General features: G+C 45.7%; 1 protein-coding gene across 2 annotated transcripts in view; it reads right to left on the reverse strand.

Annotated features, from left to right (window-relative positions):
- The window catches only part of LOC138453110 (brain and acute leukemia cytoplasmic protein-like), a 490,913-nt gene that overhangs the window by 65,837 nt on the left and 401,173 nt on the right, over positions 1-23,903 (reverse strand). The window contains exon 3 of one of the 2 annotated variants that reach the window (XM_069605640.1): positions 18,016-18,134. In XM_069605640.1, coding sequence (XP_069461741.1) covers positions 18,016-18,134 — 119 coding nt within the window. Of the gene's footprint in view, positions 1-18,015; positions 18,207-23,903 lie in introns of both variants that reach the window. The other variant, XM_069605639.1, reaches the window with a different exon arrangement.

Genomic DNA, 23,903 nt, shown 5'->3' on the forward strand with positions numbered 1-23,903 from the left:
CCAGCTTCAGTAGTATCTGTCCTCCTATTCACTCCATTGTGGCTATGCTCCCGAGCCCCTCCGCCATGCCATTCTGCGCCTCGCTGCTCACCACCCCTCGGCCCTCCTTTCTTCGTATATGGTGGCGGCTTATATGTCAGATTTGAATACCCCTTTGCTGCTCTTCACTCTCGTATGGAGGGATGTGTGGGGGAGCGGATGGGTGAGCCCCTGGCTCCTTCACCTCCTGCTGCCTCAGCATGCACTGACACCTCACTGCATCCTCCTCACCCTCCTGGAACATGCACCACAATTCGAATATGGTCATGTGTTTTGCTAACTTCTTTCCCTTATAGGCACCCTGTATGTGCGTCAGTAGTGATTGCTGCACGTCTTTGGAGAAACTTCTGCAAGGTGGCCATGGTTCAGTGAACTTTTCCTCAGTACTTTTGGACCATTCTATTCTATATTTACTTATCTTTTCTCTGTACAATGGGAGTGTCTTACACAGGTGCTATAGGGGTGTGTCACCCGCGCACTTCCCCTGATACATTTTCTTGCCTTTACCTAACCACAAGTCAAGGGCTTCAACAATCTGCTGTTTTGAGAGAAAGGTACAATGTAATGACAATACTTTTCAGGTTACTACGAGCCTCTCTGGCTCTACAACCTATCAGGCATGCTTCGCGCACCACCCTTTTACAAATTCGCCATCACTGGCTCCTCAGACATGCCCACAATCTTGAGCATGCACCTTCCGTGCACCGCCACTGGTCCACCTCGTCTGTCAATCCCAATTTTCCAATACTATCTCCTCACCTTCTCATGCTCTCTGTGTCCTATGTGCAAACCTACGGGTGATGTCACCAATTTGCTACCCAATGTAGTGCTGAAAAATCAAATACTGCACGCACAATGTTATGGCTGTTTCTCCCAAAACACACAAAAACATTACAGCCTTCTTCCCACCTCCAGGTAGAGTATACCAATATTCTTTTGTGATCGAACTGTACCCGCTGCATCACTTTGTGTACAAAACATCTCACTCCAGGATCCTTAACCAGTTGACTCACCTTCCGCAATCTAGGCCAGCTTCCCTTGCTAACCCTTACGGGCATACTGTCATCTATGAGCCAAGCTAAAATGCCCAACCCACAGGAAAACCACTAATTAAATAACTTCTGTCATCCGTACCCTCGAGTCAATAGTCTAGGTTAATCACCAGAACCGTCTACCTCTAAACTCGAATGTGCCTAACACAGAAAAAGGACATCTACCATCCGCTCCTGTCCCAACTCACTTTAAAACTGCTAAACAATACTTTGACAATACTCGATAATACTAAACAATACTCCACAATATTCAATACCCTCCCTCACACCCACAGTTGCCGTTCGACTGGGCCAATACTTACACTCATTGGTCTGCTGGTGCTGCGCAGCTGCCATGTCCCCAGAAGGTGCTCACTTCCCCATTCTGGTCTGCCTGGACTCCTCCCTGACTTTGGGCCGTATGATTTCCAAGCTGGCTCCTGACAGCCTTTCCACAGGTATGCATTGCCGTCCTCTCGAAATATGCGAGCGTCCTGCAGCCTCTGAGGTGCCATGGCGGGGGAGACAACCTTGTGCCATGCTGATGCAGCAAACCATCAACTCTGCTACCAACTTGTTGGGGAGAGCCTCCAGGTATGCCAGAGTGATGCTGGAAGTTCGCGGACTTGGAGGGCCCAACACCCTTCACCAGTATACACAGAGGACTCAGTCAACGGCAAATTCAAATTGCGGTTTATTACTGCCAAAACCAACAGGGATTGATACAAGAACTCAGAAAAATGTCAGCATGTCACATAGAAAATGGGCGCAGGCCAATTTTATCCTAAAGACACGTCACTACTCTGTCATTACTTGGGCCGCTCTCCAACCTATCGCTGTGGAGGCTTGGCCATCAGGAGTCTAATAACCTATGTGGGTACATATACATGTTAATCTACTGGCTCTTACATGTCAGGTGGCTTGCCTGTCCCATCCCCAAAATCTAACTTACTTTGTTGTTGCAGAGTAATGGGCTTACCATTGGCTCTCGCCCGTTGCTACCCACTCCTAGAGTGCTAAACTGTGATTGGCTAGAGCTGACTTCCCCAGGCCTGGGACCCGAAATGGTTCTCAGCTAAATGTGCACCTTTTAAAGGTGAAGTGAACGATTTTGTGTATGTATTGTAACTTGTGTGCACCACCATTGCCTATGAGACCATGTCTCACTCGTCGCAACACTTGTTGCATGCTTGTTGTACAATTGTTGCAACCTGTGTCTGGCTGCCTGGTTCGGCTCCCCTTTCTCACCACCAATCACTGTCCATTGTCTGCTTCAACTGCATCACCGGTCTGGAGACCACGAAATTTAGCTCTGCAGTTCCGAATTTGCAGGATTTTTGTCATATCTATCGATCTTGGTTGTGGGCTCTGTCTCACACGTTTTGCTCTCTAGTCCAGCCTGAATCGGTTCACCTCATCTCCTGCTCAATGTTTGAGGCCGCTGTAGTTTTCCTTAACCTTAAAATGCGGATTCCACATTGGTCATGTTATGCTACATTCTCTATGAGTTAGCTATACGTGGTTTGGGCAGGTTGCCTATGCCCTCCTGAATGTCCACGTGACTATTGGCTTTAAGCATAAGCAAGCTCGCTCAGGATCTCTTGTGCCTTGCGGTTTCTGTGTTACTGCATTTGGCTAATGGCAAACATTATAAAAGCAAGGACAGTATGTATATGTATCTGTCCTCTAACTATAGAACTGTATGCCCATGTTATTCATGTATTCAAGTTTGTGTTTCTGCCGCGCAGTGCAGATTGCTCGTTTGCTTCATGTCTAACACTGCTATTTCGTGGTGTCTCTAATGATGTCAGCAACATGGCTATTTGGTGCTTAGTGCAGGCTGTCCATATAGGTGTCTCTGGACATGGCCTGTGGCTCTTTGCTCATGCATGGATAGATTTGCATCGCACCTGGGCCATAGCATTCAGGTTAGTGCCGAGGCCATGTTCAATCAGTGCTGGAGTGCTGTGTGTGAAATACTGGGACAGTTTGTGTATGCTGCTCTGGGGAAGTATGTCTGTGCAGTGCTGGGGTTACTGTGCCTGTGTACAGTCCTGTGGAAAGTGTATGTGGTGGTGAGGGTTATGTCTGTGTACAGTACCATGCTGGTGGCAGTGTGTGAGCATGTGTGCAGTGCAAGGGGCTGTGTGTTGGGGTATACATTTCTGGAGACAGTGTGTGCAGAGCAGGTTTGAGGCTGTGAGCCTGGTTGGTGTGAGTGCTGGGTGGAAGTAAGTGGATGAAGAGCAGGGCTGGGGCTGTTTACATTTGTGCCGTGTGGGGATGGTGCGAGTGCAGAGCAATGTAGGGACTGTGTGAGCAGTGTGGGGATAGGTTGCGTGCAGAGCAGTGTTGCACTGTGTACATGTCTGCAGTGCAGTGGATTGTGTGAGTGCAGAGCATTTCTGATGTGCAGTGGGGTGGTGTGCATGCACTGTGCTGGACAGCGTGGGTGTACAGTGCAGTGAGGATGTGTTTATGCACAGTGGTGGGTGGTGCATATGTGCCATGTAGTAGGATGTAAATGCAGTGCCGACGGTGTGTGTGAGTACTTCAGTGAGTTGGTGTCTACACAGTGGTGGGGTAGTTTTTGTGGTGGGTACCTGGGTAGGGGCTTGTGTTAGCTGGTGTTGGTGCTTGTGCGTGCACCATGCTAAGCGGTCCGTGTTCAGATCTGGCATGTTTATTGCCAAAGTGCACTTGGGTAACTGTGCCTGCCATAAGTGTTCTAATTAATGGTGAAGACATTTACTTTCAATGTACATAATACATAAAAAAGAAATGCCTTTTACGCCACTTTACCAACTTTCAGCCAACATTAAAAGTAGTTGTTTTTAGTGCTTTCTGACACAATCCTGTAGCTTTTAACCACTCTGGTAATCATTAAATGTTTTTAAGACCCACTCAGTGGTACTCATTTGATTATTTTCAATAGGATGAACGTCTTAGCACTAATGGGATGCAGATTGTGCATCAACCCACTGCGTTATTGCAGCACATGCTTATAATTAATTATAATTGTTCTTTTATAACGCGCTTAATACCAGCAAGTGGTTTCTAAGCGCAAGATCGGTTTTCAAACCTGTATTTCGCTGTATCGTCCTGCTTCCAAGACAAACACGTTGCCCCTGAGCTATCCTTCCTCACCTACATTGTATAAAAGCATGCACATATGTGCTGATGAGCAGAGAAGCAAAGCTGGGTTCTGAAAGAGTTTGGTCATTCCAGCAGGTGGCTCTATAGCAGGTCCGACTGAATTTATCTCAAGGCTGGTGGGGGTTTTCAACTTGATGTTTGGGAGCCCCCAATGACTTTTAACTGGGAAAAACAATCGGAGATGCAAGCGGGGTGTTTAACTTACAATACAGTCAAAATAATACAGGGAAGTGGTTAATAGCTAAAATATATCATGGGAAAGACAGCCAGCAGGGGAAAGACTCAATGTCCCCTGAAAAGATATTAACTGACAGCAGGGTGCCAATGTCTAGGAAACCTGAATAAAAAGGCAATAAGGTGCTAAGAACGTTGCCAAAGACTGCCAGAATGATGTGACTGCCTGCAATGTGCACACTGCACACGTTTAATGTCCCAAATTAAAGGATTTTGTTTCTGTGTCATAAGACTGCCAACACGGGCAGCTGTTGAGGGTGCCCCAACTGAAAAGAAATTGCAAGCCCTGAAACTGTTCCTGATCTGGGGTGAGTGGCTAAGTATCAGACAGCAGCTCACCTTCCGCAAGGGGGAAGCAAGTAGGTCCAGTAGGAAATGTGACCACGAGGTAGCTTCTCAGGGTTGGGGACTCGAAAAATCCTTCAAGTGAAAGGCAGGTCCAGGTTGGGGAACAGCATCTCAGCACAGCTTAGACTCCTCTTGGTCAGGTTGTGCGAATGAGACATTTTTCGGTGTCCTTTCATTCTCTGCTTGGGCTGTAGCTGTGTTGTGATTAGTTGACAACATATTGCCCCTCTAACCTAGACTGCAAAGGCAAATAGTTAGGAAACGTTACCCCTCTACTTAAAACTGTATTTTCCAGTGACACTTGTCACATCTTCTCTTTGTGGTAAACTGAACACATCCACATTTCCTCTGAAACCCATCACATACAAACAATAACCAGTATGTGCTTAGCAGGAGAGCAATTCTCACCTTGCTAAGTCTAAATAAAGCAATTTAAAGGTAAATGGTGGGTTGGTCAAACTGAAATCATTTGGCGCTCCAAAGATGTGGGGGCGCAGCGAGGAGGGGTTAAACGGTTTTTATTTGTTTTTAATACGTAAAAAAATTACAGCCATTGCATTCGTGTATTAATACATTGTGACACTGAATCATACAGAGAAAATATTACTTTTTGGGCTTAACGCACAAATCTTTTCACGATTGTTGAAAATTTGCTCTGCAGTGTGTCTTTGATTTCTCGGATTTGCCAAACCACATGCAGCTATGCACCCACTTACCCCCAATCTATCAGGATGTTGAACTTAATGGACAATTCAAAGGAAGGAATGCACTGTCTGTTAAAATTTTGAACGCGCTGAAAAAGAAAGGCAAGTTTCTAAAATGACACCATGGGCCTCATTAGGGGTTTGAAGGTAGCCATACCCTTAATAAATGGGTCGTTAAACCCATTCCGCCAGGGTCCTAATGAGGCCCCATGTTTCCTAATTTGAAGGAAATTGCCTTTCTTTTCATTTGCTCCAGATTGTGGGGGGACTGCATCATATTGTATCCCCCCTGCTTAAAATGGTGAGGGGGATTTATCACTCCCACCCCATCCCCATTCCCAACACCCATGATCACATGAAAATTAGCATTTTTAATAACAGCTGCAATCTGATGTGAGAAAAAGCGTCAAACCAGAGGCCAGGGTGCATTAGATTCTGCTCCAGTGGCTTGTGCTGCAGCGCATATGACCACAGGAGTAGCATGGCAACAGGGACATATGTGCATTTTCTGTAAGTAGGATCTCTGGTTTGGAAATCTTTGAACAATGGTGAATATGTCTTAAACAATTTGACATTGTTTAGGCGTAGGTGATGCTGTATATCATTAGAGTATTCAGTCTCAAATGTGTGTTAACCAGTTTGCGATCTTTACGGCTTAGGTGATGCTGTATGTCATTTGGAGTTGCCGATGGTATTAAGGAGACTTTGTTCCAGAGGATATGCGCAGATACTGAAGAGCGGGGAAAGTGAGACGCATTGAGTGTTCCATGATGCCTCATTGAAGTCTGGGTTTTGTGAAGACCTTGTTCCTTGTCAGTGATTTTCCACTTTGATGCAGCACTATTCATCACCCTCTCCCCGTGAGAGGTCTGCTCTAAAGTGAGGGACACCGGCACAAACAAGTTTCTGACCCCCACGACCGTCTGCTCACCAGCACCTCCCATCTCCCTATGTTTCTGTGGAGCATACCCCTGCAACCCCTGGTCTTCCTCTGGACCCAACTCCATTCCCTGCTGCGACTCCACCCTCCATCTGACTGCCCCAACCGGTCTCTGCGTCGAATCTCAACCTACCCCATACCCTGAACTCCTCAAGCCCCCCTCCTGAACTTCCCAATTCTAATGAATTCTATTTATAGAATATATCTAAACGTCTAAAGTTTGATCCTTTTTATAGAGAAATATCTCTGAGCTAATGCCCCCCAGCAAAACAAATCCCGCCCCAAACGTAGAAAAAGCAACAGGCTGTATTTACTATGAATATTTAATTCAACTTAAAATAATAAATCAAGAAATGAAAGCTGATCCCCTACCTTTAAATGCAGGAATGTCACCCTCAATATATTACATGTAAAAGAAAAGAAACACAACCTGCCTGCCAGCGGCTTCCTTATGCGTACATCACACTTCAATATCCAACTCATTTTTAATAATCATGTCACCATCCAGACAAAAAGTTGCAATCCACTATAAAAGACTATTCTTGACACAAATTTGATCTATATGTAATACATTCAGTAAGTACTCAAAATAACATACTTTACTCTCTGGTTTAATCAACAAAGAACTGACATGAAACAGTTAGAAAATGTGGGAAAATAATTAAATTGTACACTTACAAATTATACCAGCAACCTGATGTGCCTAGTAAGAAAGAAATACTTTGCTGATATTTCACACAATATTGTCCAAGTAATTGTCATTAAAATAAAATGTTGCATTGTAAATTTATAAAAATCAAAATAAACCATTTTTACATCAGCACCATGTACAAGGCATTTGAACGTGAGCCAGGTTCCCTATTGACCTATCTGAAATGTACTACAAGCTGGAAGATTTTATTTTGGAGAGCAAAATGACTAAATGCATTAAAAAGGGCAAACAAGCATCTGGTCACAAAATTGAAATGGAAACGAAATCAGTAAGTTAAGTGTAATTGCCATTAGGGCGTCTACCTAAGACAGAGTCCCTTTTCTGTGCAATGGTATTTGAAAAAATTACATTGGTTATTATATTGACGTCATTTTCTTTGGCTAAAGACTCCTTCCTGTTCCAATTCGAGGGGCAATAAAATCTATCCAGGATGACTCTTTCATGTAAACTAGGCTTTTCACATAGCAGTAAGTTGGTTAATCAGTGAAAATCTATGAGAAATGTTGTATGCCACACTCTCAAACACAGATATAATATGCTCCTGTAAAAACACTGGGAATTAATTAATACATTCTAATTGTTGTAGCCAAATGTGCCTTGCACAATTTTGGATTCCAAAAAGTTTCATTTACAAGCCCAGTCCTCCTTAAGTGACATTCTTTGCAAATAGGGTTTCCCCAAAACACGTTTAATAGCCCTCTGGGATATAAATAATTCTCAGATCCTGTATCTAAAATCTGTGGGGTTTTACTCACCACAGGTTTGCCTTTCAAACGACCATGACAGATAAGGCATCAATAGTTCAAAGAAGTGTCTGGCAAGCTTCATTTCATTCTGTTCACCTACCCCCAAATCCCTCCGAGGCAGTCTGTTGCTGTCTTATGGAAGGCTTCTGCATTCATTTTCCTCTACAAAAGGACATCCCAAATGAGACTCTCCATCATCCAGTTGAAACCCCAATCTGCGTTTGTCCTGTCGAGCAGACTCCTTGTTTTGCTACTTTCCCAAATATTCCCTCTCTTCTTATGTGTTTGATTTTAAATGCCCATCAAACTCCAACCATGCAGCATTATTGTAGTTGATAATTTGGTACTTAACAAAGCCTGTGATAGTTTCACTTTACTTACTCAAACCGACAAGGTCTTTATTGCTTTGATTGGCCCAATATATTTAACATTTCACAAGGGAATGAAATAGGTCTTCCCCACCTAATGTATTTCACAGACCTGTGGCAATAATAAGAACTCTATATTCAGAGATGCAAGAACATTCTGAATTGAGGGACATCATGGAATATGGGCATTTATAAATAATTCATCCATTTTAATGAATTGTTGTTAAGTACATTTGACTGGATCCCCACCGCTGAATTCACATCTATTCTTGACTTTTAAATCTGTACAACAGTTCATAAAATTAGAGCTGAACAAGCATTTCATAATTTGCCACTTGTTTCTAACACTGCATAGAATTACATGATTTTTGACATCTTGCTTTCAAGAGAAAACAGCTGAGAGAGAGTTCATGTGAACAAAGGTGGCATTTTAATAGGTGCTTTCATGTAGCAGTCACATAATAGATGAGGCTTTACTGCTTTCCCAGGTAAGAGTTCAAGGCTGTTTGAGGCCTCTGCAATTAAGAATGCACTGACTTTTCAGACCCTGTACTCATTGACCTTGTTTCCCCTTAAAAATACCACCAAATCAAGCTGAATCCAATATGTAGCTTAGGTTTGATTCTAAAGGTACACACAGGTGTGTCCATTAATCTTTTAAAAATAATTAGCCAACGTGATTGGAAATAGGGCCAAGAACTTGGACTCCTGGTCTCAAAACAGCTCTGCATAAATATACTTATTTATTTATTATGTATTCATTTAGTTGGTTATGTATTTCTGCATTTATTGCAGTGCACAATACCTTTGGGTATCTAGGCACTAGTTACATTGAGGAGAGGAGGGGGAAGGTCAGAAGGGGGAGAGGACAAGGGTGTTAGATATAGGAGGGGGGCAGAGGAAGACAGGTGGCTCAAGTTCTGGAGGGTGCTGATAGGGGGGGCAGTAGGCTTCGGGGTTTCTTTGCATCAGGATGAGCATTACGTCTGAGAGGTGTTGTATTAGGTGAACATCCAAGTCTTTAGATTTTTGTGAAAGGTCCAGTAGGCATGTTCCTTTCCGAGGACTGGTGGGAGATTGTTCCATAGTTTGGCAGCCACAACCAGGAAGCTTTTGCCCCCCACTGAAAGGTGACTGAAGCTGGGAATCTTGAGGAGGTGATAGTTCGCAGATCTGAGTTGACGGGTGGGGAAGTATTTCTTCACACATTGCGAGAGGTAGGTTGGGCTGTGTTGGAAATGCATTTGTGGACTATGGATAGAGTTTTGAATTTGATACTCTGCTGGATAGGTAGCGAGTGTGTGTCTCTCCTGGCTTCTGAGACCTGGTCACATTTGAAGAGACCTCTGGCCACTGAGGGCATTATTTTGAATAGTTTGTTGTTTGTTCAAAGTGCTCTGAGGAACCAGCAAACGGAGCATTGCAATAGTCAAGTTTGACTCCTGTGATGGCTCTTGCGATAGAGAGGCTGTTGGGGATGGAGAGGAAGGGTTTGCTGGCATGAAGGAGTTTGGAAGTGTAGGCTGCTGACGAGGCGATAGAGTTCACCTGATGTGAGAGGTGAAGGGTTGCATCCAGGAATACGCCTAGGGTTTTGGCTGTAGATGAGGTGGAGATCCAGTTTTCGTCAATAGTAAATTCCTTGTAGGCAGGGTCAAGATTACGTAGCATGGAGTGGGAGCCGATGATGAAGATTTCAGTTTTATCAGCATTTATAAAACTGAAAGTGGCATAGTAAGTGTGATGCCATCCAGTTTTACAAGACTTCATATACAGAGTTGATGGTAGCGGAGTCCTGTGCGTGGGATCCAGTGAGGGGGATGAGGAGCTGCGGGTCATCGGCAAAGTTCATATATGAGATGCCGAGGAGGTCTAGGTGGTGAAAAAGGGGTTATGTGTAAATGATGTAAAGAGTGTGGGAGATACAGGAGCCTTGGGGTACCCCACAGGTGATAAGTGTGGGTGAGGCAGTAAAGTCATTGATGAATACTGGTAAAGATCTGTTGGCTAGGACAGATCTGATCCATTAGGTGACAGATGTGGAAATGTTGACTGTAGTGGTGAGCTTGGAGCAGAGTGTCTGGTGGTCTACCAAGTTAAGTGATGCAGAGAGGTCCAGCATCATCAGAAGTGCAAGTTTGCCAGTATCCTTGATGACATCAAGTTGATTTTTTAGGTCAATATGACGCTTTCTGTACTGTCCCTAGGGCAGAAGCCTGACTGGCTGACACCCAAGATGTAGTTCTGCAAGATGTTGGACCTGGATATAGGCGACACAATCCAGATTCTTAAGGAGTTAGGGAACCATTGTGATGAGGCGATAGCTTGTGGGGATGGTGTGGTCAAGCGAGGGCTTCTTAAGCAGTGGCAGCACCCAGGCTTCCTTCAAGGAGGTTGGCACCATTTGCAGGCAAAGGAAGCATTAATGATTGCTGAGAAGAGTAGCAAGTGACTCGGCTGGACAGGTGTCACCTTTGCAGCGAGACGGTTTGAGACTGTTGATGATTTTAGTGACTACAGGGTCTGAGACTGGGTGGAAGTTGAAAGGGGTGCAAGTGGGTGTCAGTAAAACACAGGGGGCAGCGGGTAGTGGTGGTTTCGATAGCATAGCTTTTTGTTTGGAGAGGATTTTTTCTTTGAGTGAGTGCATTTTCCCAGTGAGAGTGTCTTGGATCTTGTTGCACCAGGTGCTGTCCACTGTCAGTTCTAGCAGAGGTCAGGGGAGTTTCTAGCTCCTGGAGTATCATGAATAGTTCCCAGGAGTTGTATTTGGCATTGCCAATCCTGGAGTTGTAGCTGTTAGCTCACGCAGTGTGGATTTCCCTTGTATTAGGTTTGGCGAGGGCGGTGAAAAGGGCTTTGGAGGCGGGAGAGGGTTTTTGTCTCCATGTTAGCTCTGAGGCATGCTTTTGGGCTTGAGATTCGAGGAGCTCAGGAGTAAACCAGGCATTTTTTATTTTTAGTGCAGGCTTGGCTTTCCGTTGTTTGAGCAAGGCAGGCGTGTTGATTGCCTGAGTGATGGTTTTGTTGTAGAAGTTGACCAGTGCTGCTGGGTCCATCACTGAGGTTAGGGGGTGAGCGAGGCCAGCAAGTAGCGGGTGAGGTTGCTCTTGTTGAGATTTTTTTGTGCAGCAGGCCAGGCCATCTGGTTTTGCGGGGGTGAACTTGCCTGAGGAGTTTGCAGGGGGGATGTCAGAAGTAATGGTGTGGTGTTTCAGACCATGGGCAAGGGGAGGTGATGGTGTTGGAGAACAATTGTGGTCACTGATCCAGTCAAGAGTGCGACCTTGATAATGGGTGGGCTCGAGGGATTGTCGTGTTGTGTAAAGCCATCGTAAAGCCAGCTTGGTTAAGTGAGGTGGCTACACTGGTGGCAAAGTTGTCTGAAGGATCGTTGATGCCTAGGTTGAGGTCCCCAAGAATTAGGTTGTTAGCGTTAGGCTTAATGTAGGAGTTGATGCTTTGTAGGAGGTCGTCCTCAAAGGCGTGGCTGGGCCCAGGTGGGCAGTAGACGAGGTGGAGGGTGATGGAGTTGGTGGGGGAAGTGGAAAGCTTGACATCTAGGGATTCTCAATTGCGGATGGCGTTGGTGTTTGTAGCTCTGATGGTGAGGGTGTTTTTGAAAATGAGTGCGACACCATCTCCTTTGTTGGCGGATCTGTCACATTTTAGCCCGTAGGATTGGTGATGGCAAGGGCTGGACCAGCAGTAGGGTGTAGCCAGGTTTCTATTATGGCAAGTAGGTGAAGGTTGTTGGAGGTTATGAGGTCATGGATTTCAGGTGCGTGAGCAAGGACCGATCAGGCATTGATCAAGGCACAGTTGATGGGATTGTGGGTTGGTCTGGTGGGCATGCACAACTGCGTTGGACGGTGTGGGTGATGAGCATATTGTGGGAAGTGTGGAATGAGTCAGGTGTGCAGTCTGAGGAACCTGTTCCTTGTGAGGATTGTGGTGGGCGTAGCGATGGTGGGACCGGAGGCATAATGTTGATCAGGGACTTGTCAGGGCTCGCCGTAATGTGTGCTAGGGGAGATGCATGGTGTGGGGTGTGAAGGATAGGTGGGTGCACTGAAGCGATTGCTTGCAGTCCAAGTGTAGCTTGCATTCCTGGAAGCTGGCTGGAGAAGCATGGAGGGGTGCATGAGGGTTCGTGAGTGGCGCACTGTTGCTATTCTCCTGCTGAAGATGGGAGGCGTCTGTGGAGGTAAACAAAGGTCAGGAGTAGAGGGTGCTTGCGGGCATGGAGTGCGAGATAAAGGAGGTAGTGGCTATATTCTGCCGTTTCATTGTGCGGCAACTAACACCTGCAGTGCTCAACACTGTGCCCTTAGCGTGCGGGGGTGTAGTCAGATGTCCATGCAAAGTGTAATAGATTTGGATCGAGCTGCATGCTCTGTGGACCTCTGGCACACAACACCTGCCCGTAGACTACGCAGGATTTTCCACAGAGGGTTCGGCAGGCAGGTTTTAAAGCGAAGAGTAGTCAGACATCGATCCGAAGTGTAGAACAAAATGGACGTCGATCGAGCAACGTGCTCTGTGGACCTGCGGCGCACCTCACCGTACCCTTAGCCTGCATGGGCGTACAATTTTGGATTAACCAAAGTCCAAACTAAGTTGACAATTTCAAGGTTATATGTAAAAGGAAATGCAATTTCTATGGCCACCTATAATCCAATAATGGGGAGGTATAAAAACAAATGTAACTCAATCTTATAATACACATTCTGCCTATCATCTACTTTTAGAATACTAAAATATAATGTGTATTAGTCTGCCTGTTCTTAATGCAACATGACTGCATACATAAACTATTTAGTATTAGCAAGGTGTGATGTTCAAATAAAACACTGGTATTTTTGTGTTTAATATCAGTTACATGATACTTAAATGCAAAGTCATTCAACAGGCCCATTGTTTAATGAAAAGTGTTATGTGTGGTCACAAAATGGCTACACGTTCAAGCTTCACCAACATCAATTCCTTTCCCACCTCCTGCATGCACGAATAATGCATATATCCTTTCCCGACCCTTCGTGAAAAACAACCTGTCTGGAAAGGAAATCAGTGAAAGCGATCAAAACAGCCTCGAGAAACTACACTGGGAATGAATTTAAGCCCTGAGGATGAAGTGCCCAATCTGACCGGTATAATTCAATCAGAGAAGAAGAAGCGGATAAGGGTAAGCCAGCTATCAGGTTGTTAGAAGAGAATCACATAGTCCACAGTATTTCACAAATTGGAGGAACACTTAAAATTAACGGTTCACAGAAATCCGAGACCGGTGATGTTAAGAGGTCCTCCCTGACATCAACGAAGGCATTTGAGTGCCCCTCAGTATTCTGAAACCTGAGTAGTGATTGTAGGGGGGGAGGCTGGTCTGGATTTTAACTTGTTAGCTGCACACCTTCTATAAGACTAATGCTATGATGTTGATGGGGTCTTTGTTGAATGCTGCAGGACATGGCTTTATCTGATGGTTGGAAGGTGTTGTCTTTCCCATTGCAGCCAACATTTGGTTTAGGCTCATGGCCAAGAAGAATGCCAGGACTGCCTGGGGGTTGTGTATGGCTGAGAATCAAGATGTCTCTGGGTTATTCAGCAACGACAAGCAGATTTCCTTAGCCCTGGATTCAGAAGAAATTTTACACAAGAAAATGGTTGGTATACTGTTTACTTCAGGTCCAAATAACTCACAAAATATCTGTGTGGATCATTGCCTCGTTAATGGAGGATGTTTAATTGCCTTTTTGTTTTACTGTTCAAAATGCCTTATTGCCTTATGGTATTTCAGTGCATGCATTCTGTGGTGTATTTTGACCTTGATGTCCAAGGTCTTTTTTTATTGATGGCTCAGGGTTGACCTTACCTTCTTCATGTTGGTTAATGGCTGGCTGTACCATGTGTTAATCAGTTTGTATTGTATTTATATTTATTTCATGAACAGGGATACCAATTCTGATCAGAATACACATGCAATAACACATTTATAGATGTGGTAGGCAATTCCACCACAGGTGTCGGCACAATAGCACAAAGATGGAAACAAATGATGATCCAGTTTATGAGGCTGTAATAGAAAAGAGTATGACATAGACCATGACAAAACCAAGCAGTGGGAAGTCCTTCAAATGAAAGTGGCATACTGAATACATTTAGAAATAACATTATTAAGTGCCACCAGAGAGAGTTCTGTGGTCAGGTAGGGAGGATGTGGTGAGGACAGGAGGATCACTCTTTAGCAATTTAGCTAAAGTTTAATCTGAGCTTTGAAGAGATCCACAGTTGGGAAAGCTTAGATTTTGAGGGGTAGCAGGTCCCAGTAAGCATTGGGACATGAGAGAGTGATGTTGAGTGCGAGAAGTGGAGGGATCTATATGGAGAGAAACAGAGACACAAACAGACAGGTACTGAGGAGCAAGACCATTGGTAGCTTTGCATGGATCTTTATCTGAAAGCCGCAGACATAAGACAAACGTTGTAGAAGGCAGCTGTGAAGGCCAACCTCCACAGAGTTGGTCTTATGCCTGCTTCTATCTTCCCCCTTTCCATTTCAGGGTTGTCCCTTTGCACTCCCATCCCGTTGAGCCACCACAACACTCTCCCTGCCCCCTGCACTTACCTCTACAGGCAACCGGGCATAGCTACTCACAGTCTCCATTCCGCTTTCCTGAATCCCAGATGTACTGTGCATCATTCTTCATGATGCAGCTTCATGTGAGTGAGGGTTTTGGGATACCTCTGGAGACTGTGAACGATTTGTAGAGTAAGTGAAGGTACTTGAAAAGAAAATGATTGTGCATGGAGAGCCAGTCAGTACTTTGTCAGTAGGTAGAATTGTGAGTTGGTTTGGGCAGGTTGTAGAGAGTGCAGGCAACAAAGTTTAGGATTTTGTCCAGGCATATGAAAGAATGTAGAGGAAGGACACAAAGTAGGCTTGAGAGTTAGTTACGTTTGCTGAAAACAAGGATAGAGATTTGAGTGGTTAGTAAGGAATGGATATATTTTTCTGAATGTTAAGAAGGTTAATACGAGCAGCAGAGCTGGTGCTAGAGATGAATTGTTGCAATGAGTGGTCACGATCAAAGAGGACCCCATGATTGCAAGCCTTAGGAGAGGGACCAAGAAGATCATGCAGGAAGGAGAAAGGAGAGGGGAGTGGATGAGTGGCATTGGAAGCCAGGAGAAAGATTACTTCAATGTTTTAAGTGTTCAGCATGAAGCAACAGTAGATGACATGGTAGTGTTGGTCAAAGAGAGTCATGCGTGCATATTGAAAGTCAGAAAAAACATGGTCAATGGAAAGGGCTGGAATGGGGAGAGAGTCAAGAGGGCCTCACAGTATTAAGGTAAGGAGCAAGTAAGTGCTGCCTGAGATTTCTCTTAGTCACTAAAGAGGGGAGAAGACGATTAGAGGGTGAAGGGACAGAGATGCTAAAGTAAACCATGGAGTGATGTCAGAGGTCAATGGAGAGGCAAGAGGAGGAACGTGAAGTAGGTGGAAGGACATTCCAAAAATGGTTCCCACCAGAGTAGGTAGGCTGGTTGTGAAGGAAGTTGGTAAATAGGAAGGAATTAAGTTCAAGCAGAGGGCTGCACAATGCCTGGGAAGGGTAAAGTAACTGAGCATGACAATGGGAATTTTGATAAGAAGTGGCTCAATGAGAAGGTTCAGATCAGGGAAGAAGGAATTGAGAAGACCATGAGACCGATAGCGAGCAAGACCAGTAAGAGGAGTAGGTGGGAGGAGTTGAATAGTGGCATATTCAAAAGAGGCAAAGGTGATGCCAGAAGTAGGTACACAGTACTTATTGATTTAGAACCCTGCACCTCTACCCTTCCCAACAGGTCGGAGAGAGTGAGAGAAGGTAGCAGCATCAGTGTGGAGAATGGCTTGTGTAGCAGAGTCATGAGGGCAGATCCAGTTTTCTGTGAACGTTAAGGTTGATAAGAGTTTAAGTGGTTAGTGAATTGTTGCAGAGGAATTATGTATTTCAGAGGCTAAGTGAAACAGTGAAAGTAGGTTGAGGAGAGGAGCAGACAGGTTTTTCTGCGGTTGGCAAGCAGGGGAGCTGAGGTTGTAAACCGTGAGCGAACATGGTCATCAAGCTTGAAGGGTGCGGGTTCAGTCGGGGTGGTATATCTGAAGGCAATGGGAGAAGGAAAGGAGAACAGTGAGTAGAAGGAGGAATGGAGCGAAGTGAAGGTGCATGATGGAAGGTAGAAGACATTAGCAAGTAAAGACTGTGAAGAAGGGGTGCAGCCCAAGAAGGAGAGTGTAGGTGAGTGAGCAGAAAGGGACGGGGAAAAGGTGGGCTGAGAAGAAGCAGGTGTATGTTTTGAATTGGGCTAGAATGAGACTGATTGTAACCATCAAGGCATTCAACAGACACAATGCTGTTAAATCACCTCACTAGTACCATATCCTTTAATTGATATTTCCTTGTTTTGCTTTCATAGGATTACTCCAACGTGATGTCCTATAACTCCTGCAATGCTTATGGACACTGCTTCTTAGCCACACTCAGAAGGGCAATTGGTCTCGGATTGACACCCTTGTTTCTTGTAGCTGAGATGTGATGTCTGTGAAATCAAACCCCTGTCAATTGAATGCTAATAACCTGTGTTGCCTCTATTCCAGATCACAGGAGGTCAACATCCATGACCTGAGCTTTGTTTATGGAAATATGGAAGTATAAGTGTGTGACATTTCACATTCTTATCTCATCCATTAGTAAAAACACCTAGCATTCCACAGAGTGTTTCTGTAGCACTCAACACTTAGGCATGATAAACACACTATCCTTGCTCTCACCAATGAAAACAAATCAAGATATAGGTCATGTGACTTAAAACCACAATGATACAGGAAGAATGAGCTGTAGTGACAGGTCTTATAAATCTCAGAAGCCCAGGTCTCCAGAGCTCTGGTTCATTCTAGGCTGGACTACTGCAAGACCCTCTTTCTAAATCTGCCTGCCTCTACTCTCCACACTCTGCAACTCATCCAAAACAGGACTGCGAGACTTGTCCTTGGCCTCAAGCCCAGGGATTGTATCTCTCCGGGACTGCAATCTTTAAACTGGCTCCCTGCGGCGGCAAGGATTACGTTAAAAACCCTCTGCATTATCCACAAGACCTTCCGGGGCCTGGGGCCTCAATACCTTCAACTCTCTCTTCCTAAATATCTTCCTTCTCGAGCCCTTCGCTCATCCGCTTCCAACTCCCCCAGGGTCAATCGCTTCTCCATGCAATGAGTTGGTGGTAGATCTCTTTCTTCTGCTGGGGCCTCCCTCTGGAACAGCCTCCCTGCCTCTCTGAAAATTGAGGAGAACCATCTCCGGTTCTGGAAGCACCTCAAGACCTTACCCTTTGCTTCTGCATCCTCCCTCCCTCTCTCCTGCTGATCTCCTTGCTGAACCCGAAACTGCACTCGTTACCAGGCTACCCTCTGGTCTCGGGCCCAGGTCCCCTCCCCACCAGTTGCACACCTGCATTGCCCTCCTGGCAACTCTTCACTCAGCGACTGTCTCTGTATCCCTTCAACCCCCTACCAGCACTTGACACTGATGTCTGCACCTCTGTTCCCCCTCACTTACCTCGTCGCACCTTGAAACACTTGTGTATAGGCACATTATAAATGCCATATCATATGATATCATATCATATCATATCAATGCAGCCTCGTGAAAGCCATAACACATTTGTAAAGATAGGAATCCTGGGGACCTCACCTCTTCAGTGCGCGTGACGCTTCTTTTCTGCAATGTTGCCCCCTCAGATGGAACAGCCAGCTGCTGCTTACTGGGTGCAGGAGGTGAAGTTGCTGGTTTCTTGTCGGTCAGCGCTGGATCTGAGATCACAGAACACACTTTCAGATAGGCCTGGGCTGGATTAGGAAATCCATCATCAAAGAAATCGGCCACTGTAAAATAAGATTGTTTTTTCTTAGAACTCTCATAGATCATAGGCCTTTGGCAATGTTACACTGTGGGCATGTGGGTAGCCATCACTCACAGCACAGGGACAACACTTAGACCTAAAGAACAATATTTCAATGGTGCACAATGTGTGAGGACAAATTAAATGCTAAGCTCCAAAAAATATGTCAAATGCATTTCAGTGTTTCATAGGAATACATATCAGTATCAATTTCAAGGATGAAATAACTGTCATTCATTTCTGTTTGAAACTATTTATTTGATAACAATTTCAAATTAATATTACCGGACGATGCCACCAGAAATCCAGGTTCTGGTCAGTGAGAGAATCCCTTGTCATGAGTGAGTGCACTTTGGTTCTTCCATCAAAGGATTTCCATGAACCACATTGATTTCTCCCACATCTGGAGGATGATCCACGTTGAACAGAATAAATAGCCAGCCACTCTGGCTAATGGAGCATTGCAACCAAGAAAGTGATGGATGGAAGGTTTTGAATCAATCTGAACCACTGTCACTGCTTTGGGAAACTTTCCACAACACTGTTCTTTTAGCGTCTGCACCATTGCATGGATGGTCCAATGTGCAAAGAAATCTTATGATCAAAGAAAGGAACTTTTTTTTAACATGGGCATCAATAGAAACTTAAATTGGGTTTTATTAATCTTGATAGACATTATCTGACATCTGCTTCCTCATTTTCTCCAAATGGCACATGTATGTCTCTGGCAAAACATTTTAACATGCTACTGAATTCATGTCTATGAGAAGGCACCAATTCATTGTTACCTCTTGAAAACGTTTCTCACTTGCAGAATTTAAATGCCAATGAGAACTAGGTCAAACCATCAAAGAGTTTGAAATGATGCCTACACTTGTAACCTCTTTAAAGTGAACAGCTCGCCCCAGGGAGGCCCGAATAATTTGTTGTCTGTTGCTATTGATCTAAAGAGTACAGGGATATTGCTCTAGTCGACATATGTTTAAATAAACAATTATTTCAGATATTGAACATTTCCCCAGCCTTGGAATTCATATGTCCTTTTTGTGTCAGGCTCCCTCTACATCAAGAGTTCTCATGCAGCAAGCACTTGGCTGTCCAGCTACCCTACCCTACCCTAGAAGAAGAATTCAAGACACTGAACATGTTCCTTGCAGGGCAATTCTGCAGGTGTTAAGCAATGTAGGGAGGGCACTTGGTGGTCAAGTTGATGAAGGCAGAAGACTGCATTTAGCTTTTGAAATGAACATCAACGTTGGGAAAGAGAATTGAATCAGTGGGAATTAAGTAATATGGGGATTATTGTATCGCTGTAATGGTTGTGATGACAACTGAAGGGTAGAGGTAGATAATCATTCTCTTACAAGCAGGTGGCCCTTGGGTAAAAGAAGGTAGAGAGGCCATTGATGTCATCATCAAAGAGATGATAGGAAATCCAAATGATGACAACAAGAATAGAGGCTTGTGAATACCCATTTCAAGTGAATCAGAAGCTTTACTGTATTGCTTCATACATGCTAAAGTGTGATGGTCAGGTTTTGAACCACTCATTAACCACTGCCATCAAGTCACATCCCTTCTGCACATGACCATAAACAAAACCAGCAATGGTTTGGTATATGATATATATGATGTCATCTGTGAGGGGTAATTTTGTTATGACTGAAGCAAGTATGAGACCCTCATTTGGACATATGTCCTCTACCTAGGGTGACATATGCCAACATGAATACTGATGGATGGAAGGATTTAATCATCATAGACAATGGTATTGATCAATCCACCAAATCATGCTTTCGGTGAAAGCAAGGCCCTTGTGGATAGCAAGTGGAAGTTGGAGGACAGCAGGATAAGAAAAACGTGAACACAAAGGAGGAGACTTAGTGAAATACCAGGTGAAGGTGAAGTGAGAGAGAGTGCCTCAGGAGCAGGAGGGGATGGTAAAAGTACAAAGAGGAAGCTTAGAAAACAAAGACAGCCCAGGAAGGGGGCAATATGGAGAAAGGTGAAAGGCGTGGAGGGACGGAGTGACAGAGAGTTAGCATTCACCAATTTATTCCAACATCTGATGAATCAGCATAGGTGGGAGGAGGTGTGAACATGTGGCAGAGTGATGAGGAGGTGAGCAGAGATCAGGATAAGTACTTTGTAGTGAAGGCAAAGAGAGGAAGGAGTACCTAGTAACAAGGGCATCACTGTGAAACAAAGAGGACAACAATAGGGAGGATTGGGTTACTCAGGGAATCCTGGAGCCATAGTTAACAGTCCCTCCCATCAGGACACCAGCCATCCTGCAAAGGACTGGACAGAGGTCTTGAGACTGGAGGTGGTGACCCTCACTGTCCTTCTAGTGGTCACCCATATGTGGACATTGGTGGCCCTACAGAACAAGTGAAGGATATGATATGATATGGCATTTATAACGCGCCTATACACAGGTGTTTCAAGGCGCGACGAGGCAAGGGAGGGGAAATAAAGGGAAGACAGAAAATGATTCTACTAGGCCAGTTATCATTTAGATTGCGCAAGTGCATGGGGAGGGGGAGAGGGAAAAGTGCGTGGGGAAGGGAGAGGGGAAAAGTGCAGTACAAGGGATAGTAGAATAAATAAGATAAATAAAAAGAGAAAAGAAAAACAGCCGTTTGTGGCAAGTGCAAGGTAAGTGCAGACATAAGTGCTGGTAGGGGGAAAGTAGGGATACAGAAAACAGTCCCCAGGTGCCGGGGTAGCATGGGAGGTAGTGCAGGTGGGCAACTGGTGGGGCCTGGGCCCGAGAATCAGAAAGGAAAACCAGTGCTGTTTCTGCCAAGAGTTTAGCAGTGGAGATGGGGAGAGAAAGCAGAGGCAAAGAGGAAGGTTTTAAGGTGCTTCCAGAACCGGACACGGTTCTCCTCAAGTTTCAGGGAGACAGGAAGGCTGTTACAGAGGGAGGCCAGTGCCGAAGAGAGAGATCTGCCACCAACTCGTTGCTTGGAGAAGCGACTGACCCTGAGGGAGTTGGATGCGGATGAGCAAAGAGCTTGAGAAGGACGATATTTAGGAAGAGAGAGTTGAAGGTATTTCGGCCCCAGGCCCCAGAAGGCCTTGTGGACAATCCAGAGGGTTTTGAACTTAATCCCCATAGCCACTGGGAGCCAGTGAAGAGATTTAAGTCCTGGAGAGATACGATCCCTGGCTTTGAGGCCAAGGACAAGTTTCGCAGTCCCGTTCTGGATAAGTTGTAGAGGGCGGAGAGTAGAGGCAGTCAGATTTAGATAGAGGCTGTTACAATAGTCCAGGGCTCTGGAGACAGTGAGATTCTGGGGGAATGAGAGGAAAGGAAGGATACCTCTGAGGAGGTGCAGCTGGTAGTGAGACTTCTTAGAGACGTCAGAGATGTGAGGAGAGAAGGAGAGTGTGGAGTCGAAGATAACTCCAAGGTTTTTTGCCTTGCAGGTGGGAGCAGGAAGAGGGCCAAGAGAGGCCGACCAGAGAGCTGCAGGGAGTGAGGGAGTGGGTGTTCCGATGAGTAGAATCTCAGTCTTACTGGCATTAAGGCAGAGGTCATTGGCGGCACACCACTCATGGATGGCAGAAAGATAGTCAGAGATGAGGGAAGGAGAGGAGGAGGCTGAGGGAAGCCTGAAGATGAGCTGGGTATCATCTACATAGCACTGAAAGTTAGGGCAAAGAGTGGCGATACGGTGGGCAAGGAGTGCCGATACTGGTTGAACATCCAGGGAGAGAGGTTAGACCCCTGTGGGACACCACAGGTGGAGAAAAAGAAATCAGAGAGGAAGGACCCAAGTTGGACTTGGGAGGGTCGGTCGGAAAGGAAAGAAGTCAGCCACGCCAGAGCCTGACCAGTGATACCCACGTTATCACGGAGACGGTTGAGCAGGATGGCATGGTTGACAGTGTCAAAGGCAGAAGAAAGATCAAGCAGGATGAGGACGCATGGGGTGTTGGAATCAAGGTTGCAGAGCAGGTCTTCACGGATGTTCAGGAGAGCAGTTCCTGTGCTTCCGGCAGCTCTGAAGCCAGACTGATGGTCATGAAGACAACCAACAGATTCAGTGTGGAGATTAAGCTGGGAGATGGCCAGTTTCTCCAGGAGCTTGCCCAGAAAGGGAGTGATGGAGATTGGGCAATAGTTAGCCGGGCAGGAGGGGTCGTCAGAGGGTTTCTTAAGAAGAGGGTGCACAAGGGAGTGCTTCAGGGGACATGGGAAGACTCCAGTGGCAAAGGAGTGATTGCAGAAATCAGCCAGTGCAGGAGCCAGGGTGTCGATGTGTTCCTTGATAGTTTTGGAGGAACAGGGGTGAACTTGTTTTGACAAGACTTTCATAGATCGGACTTGTCTAGAATCCTCGTCTACAGAGAAAATGGGAAAGGCAGAGATGGAGGGAGCGGGGGTGGCTGCAGAAGGCCCAGAGAAAGAGCAGGGAATAGAGGTAGGTAGGCGATAGGAGGAGAGTGAGGACAGGATGTCATGAGTTTTAAAAATTAAGTGAGAAGCCAGTGCTGTGCAAAGGGCCTAGGAGGGGACAGGAGAGGTAGAGACTGCGGCAGGATGGGCCAGTTCCTTGCAGGTTTTAAAGAGTTCAGCCGAGTTGTTAGATGCCACAGAGACACGGGCTTGGATGTGAGCTCTCTACTTGGTGAGGACGGAGAGCCAGTATTGCCTTTGCAGCAGGCTGCAGGCCAGTTTGTCAGAGGATGAACATAAAGCACACCATTTCCTCTCGGCCACCCTGCACGTACATTTAAGGGTGACGAGGTCAGAGTCATACCAGGAGTTACACTTGGCTTTGTGCTTCAAGCGGATTCTCATGACAGGAGCAAGGATATCAAGAGTATCTGATATAGAAGAGTGTGGAGAGGGCTGTGTCCGGGTGAGAGTCAACTGAAGGGTGATTGAGAAGGTGGTTGCGAAAGCCTCAACTGACACGCGCTTCATGGGTCGGATGACCGAGAAGGTGGGTGGCAGTGATGGAGGTGGCTTGGCCTGAGGAGTAGGGAGGGTGAGGTGGGAGGATAGGAGAAAGTGATCACTCCAGGAGAGAAGTGGAGAGAGGGATAGAGAGAGGAAGGTCTGAGGAGATCAAAACATCGAGAGTGTGCCCTACAGAGTGAGTCGGGCCATAGGGGAGACTAGTGAGTAAGAGAGAGTCGCAGAGGTCACGAAAGAGTTCAGAGGGAGGACATGTTGAAGTCTCCAAGAAGGAGGAGTTGAGTGGTAGAAGCCAGGAGTGAGGAGGAAAGGTCAGCCCACTCAGAGAGGAAGGAAGAAATCTGACCAGGTGGCCGATAGATAGTAACCACAGTAAGGGAGTGACTAGGGGAGAGAGAGAGCCTACAGGCAAGGCATTCACAAGAGGAGTAAGCCTGCTTAGGAGTGACAGAGGCAGGAATCCACTTGGGGAAGATCAGGGCTACACCACCACCAGAGCGGTTGGACCAGGGCACGGAGAGGATCTTGTAGCTGTCAGGGAGAATAGTGTCAAAGCTAGTGACAGAGCTGGCCATGAACCATGTCTTGGTGAGACCGAGAACATCAAGGAGAAGAGTAAAACACTCACTGGACATGGGGAGAAAAGTGTTGAGGGTAGTCAAAACATCTTAGACTGTAAGCGACTTTCATTCCATGTGGATCTGTGCAAAGGAGAAACTGAACTTTGGGGTTGTTGCATCCAACCAT

This window comes from Ambystoma mexicanum, chromosome 4p (genome assembly GCF_040938575.1).
Source record: "Ambystoma mexicanum isolate Mex_15411 chromosome 4p, UKY_AmexF1_1, whole genome shotgun sequence".
Taxonomy (NCBI): domain Eukaryota; kingdom Metazoa; phylum Chordata; class Amphibia; order Caudata; family Ambystomatidae; genus Ambystoma; species Ambystoma mexicanum.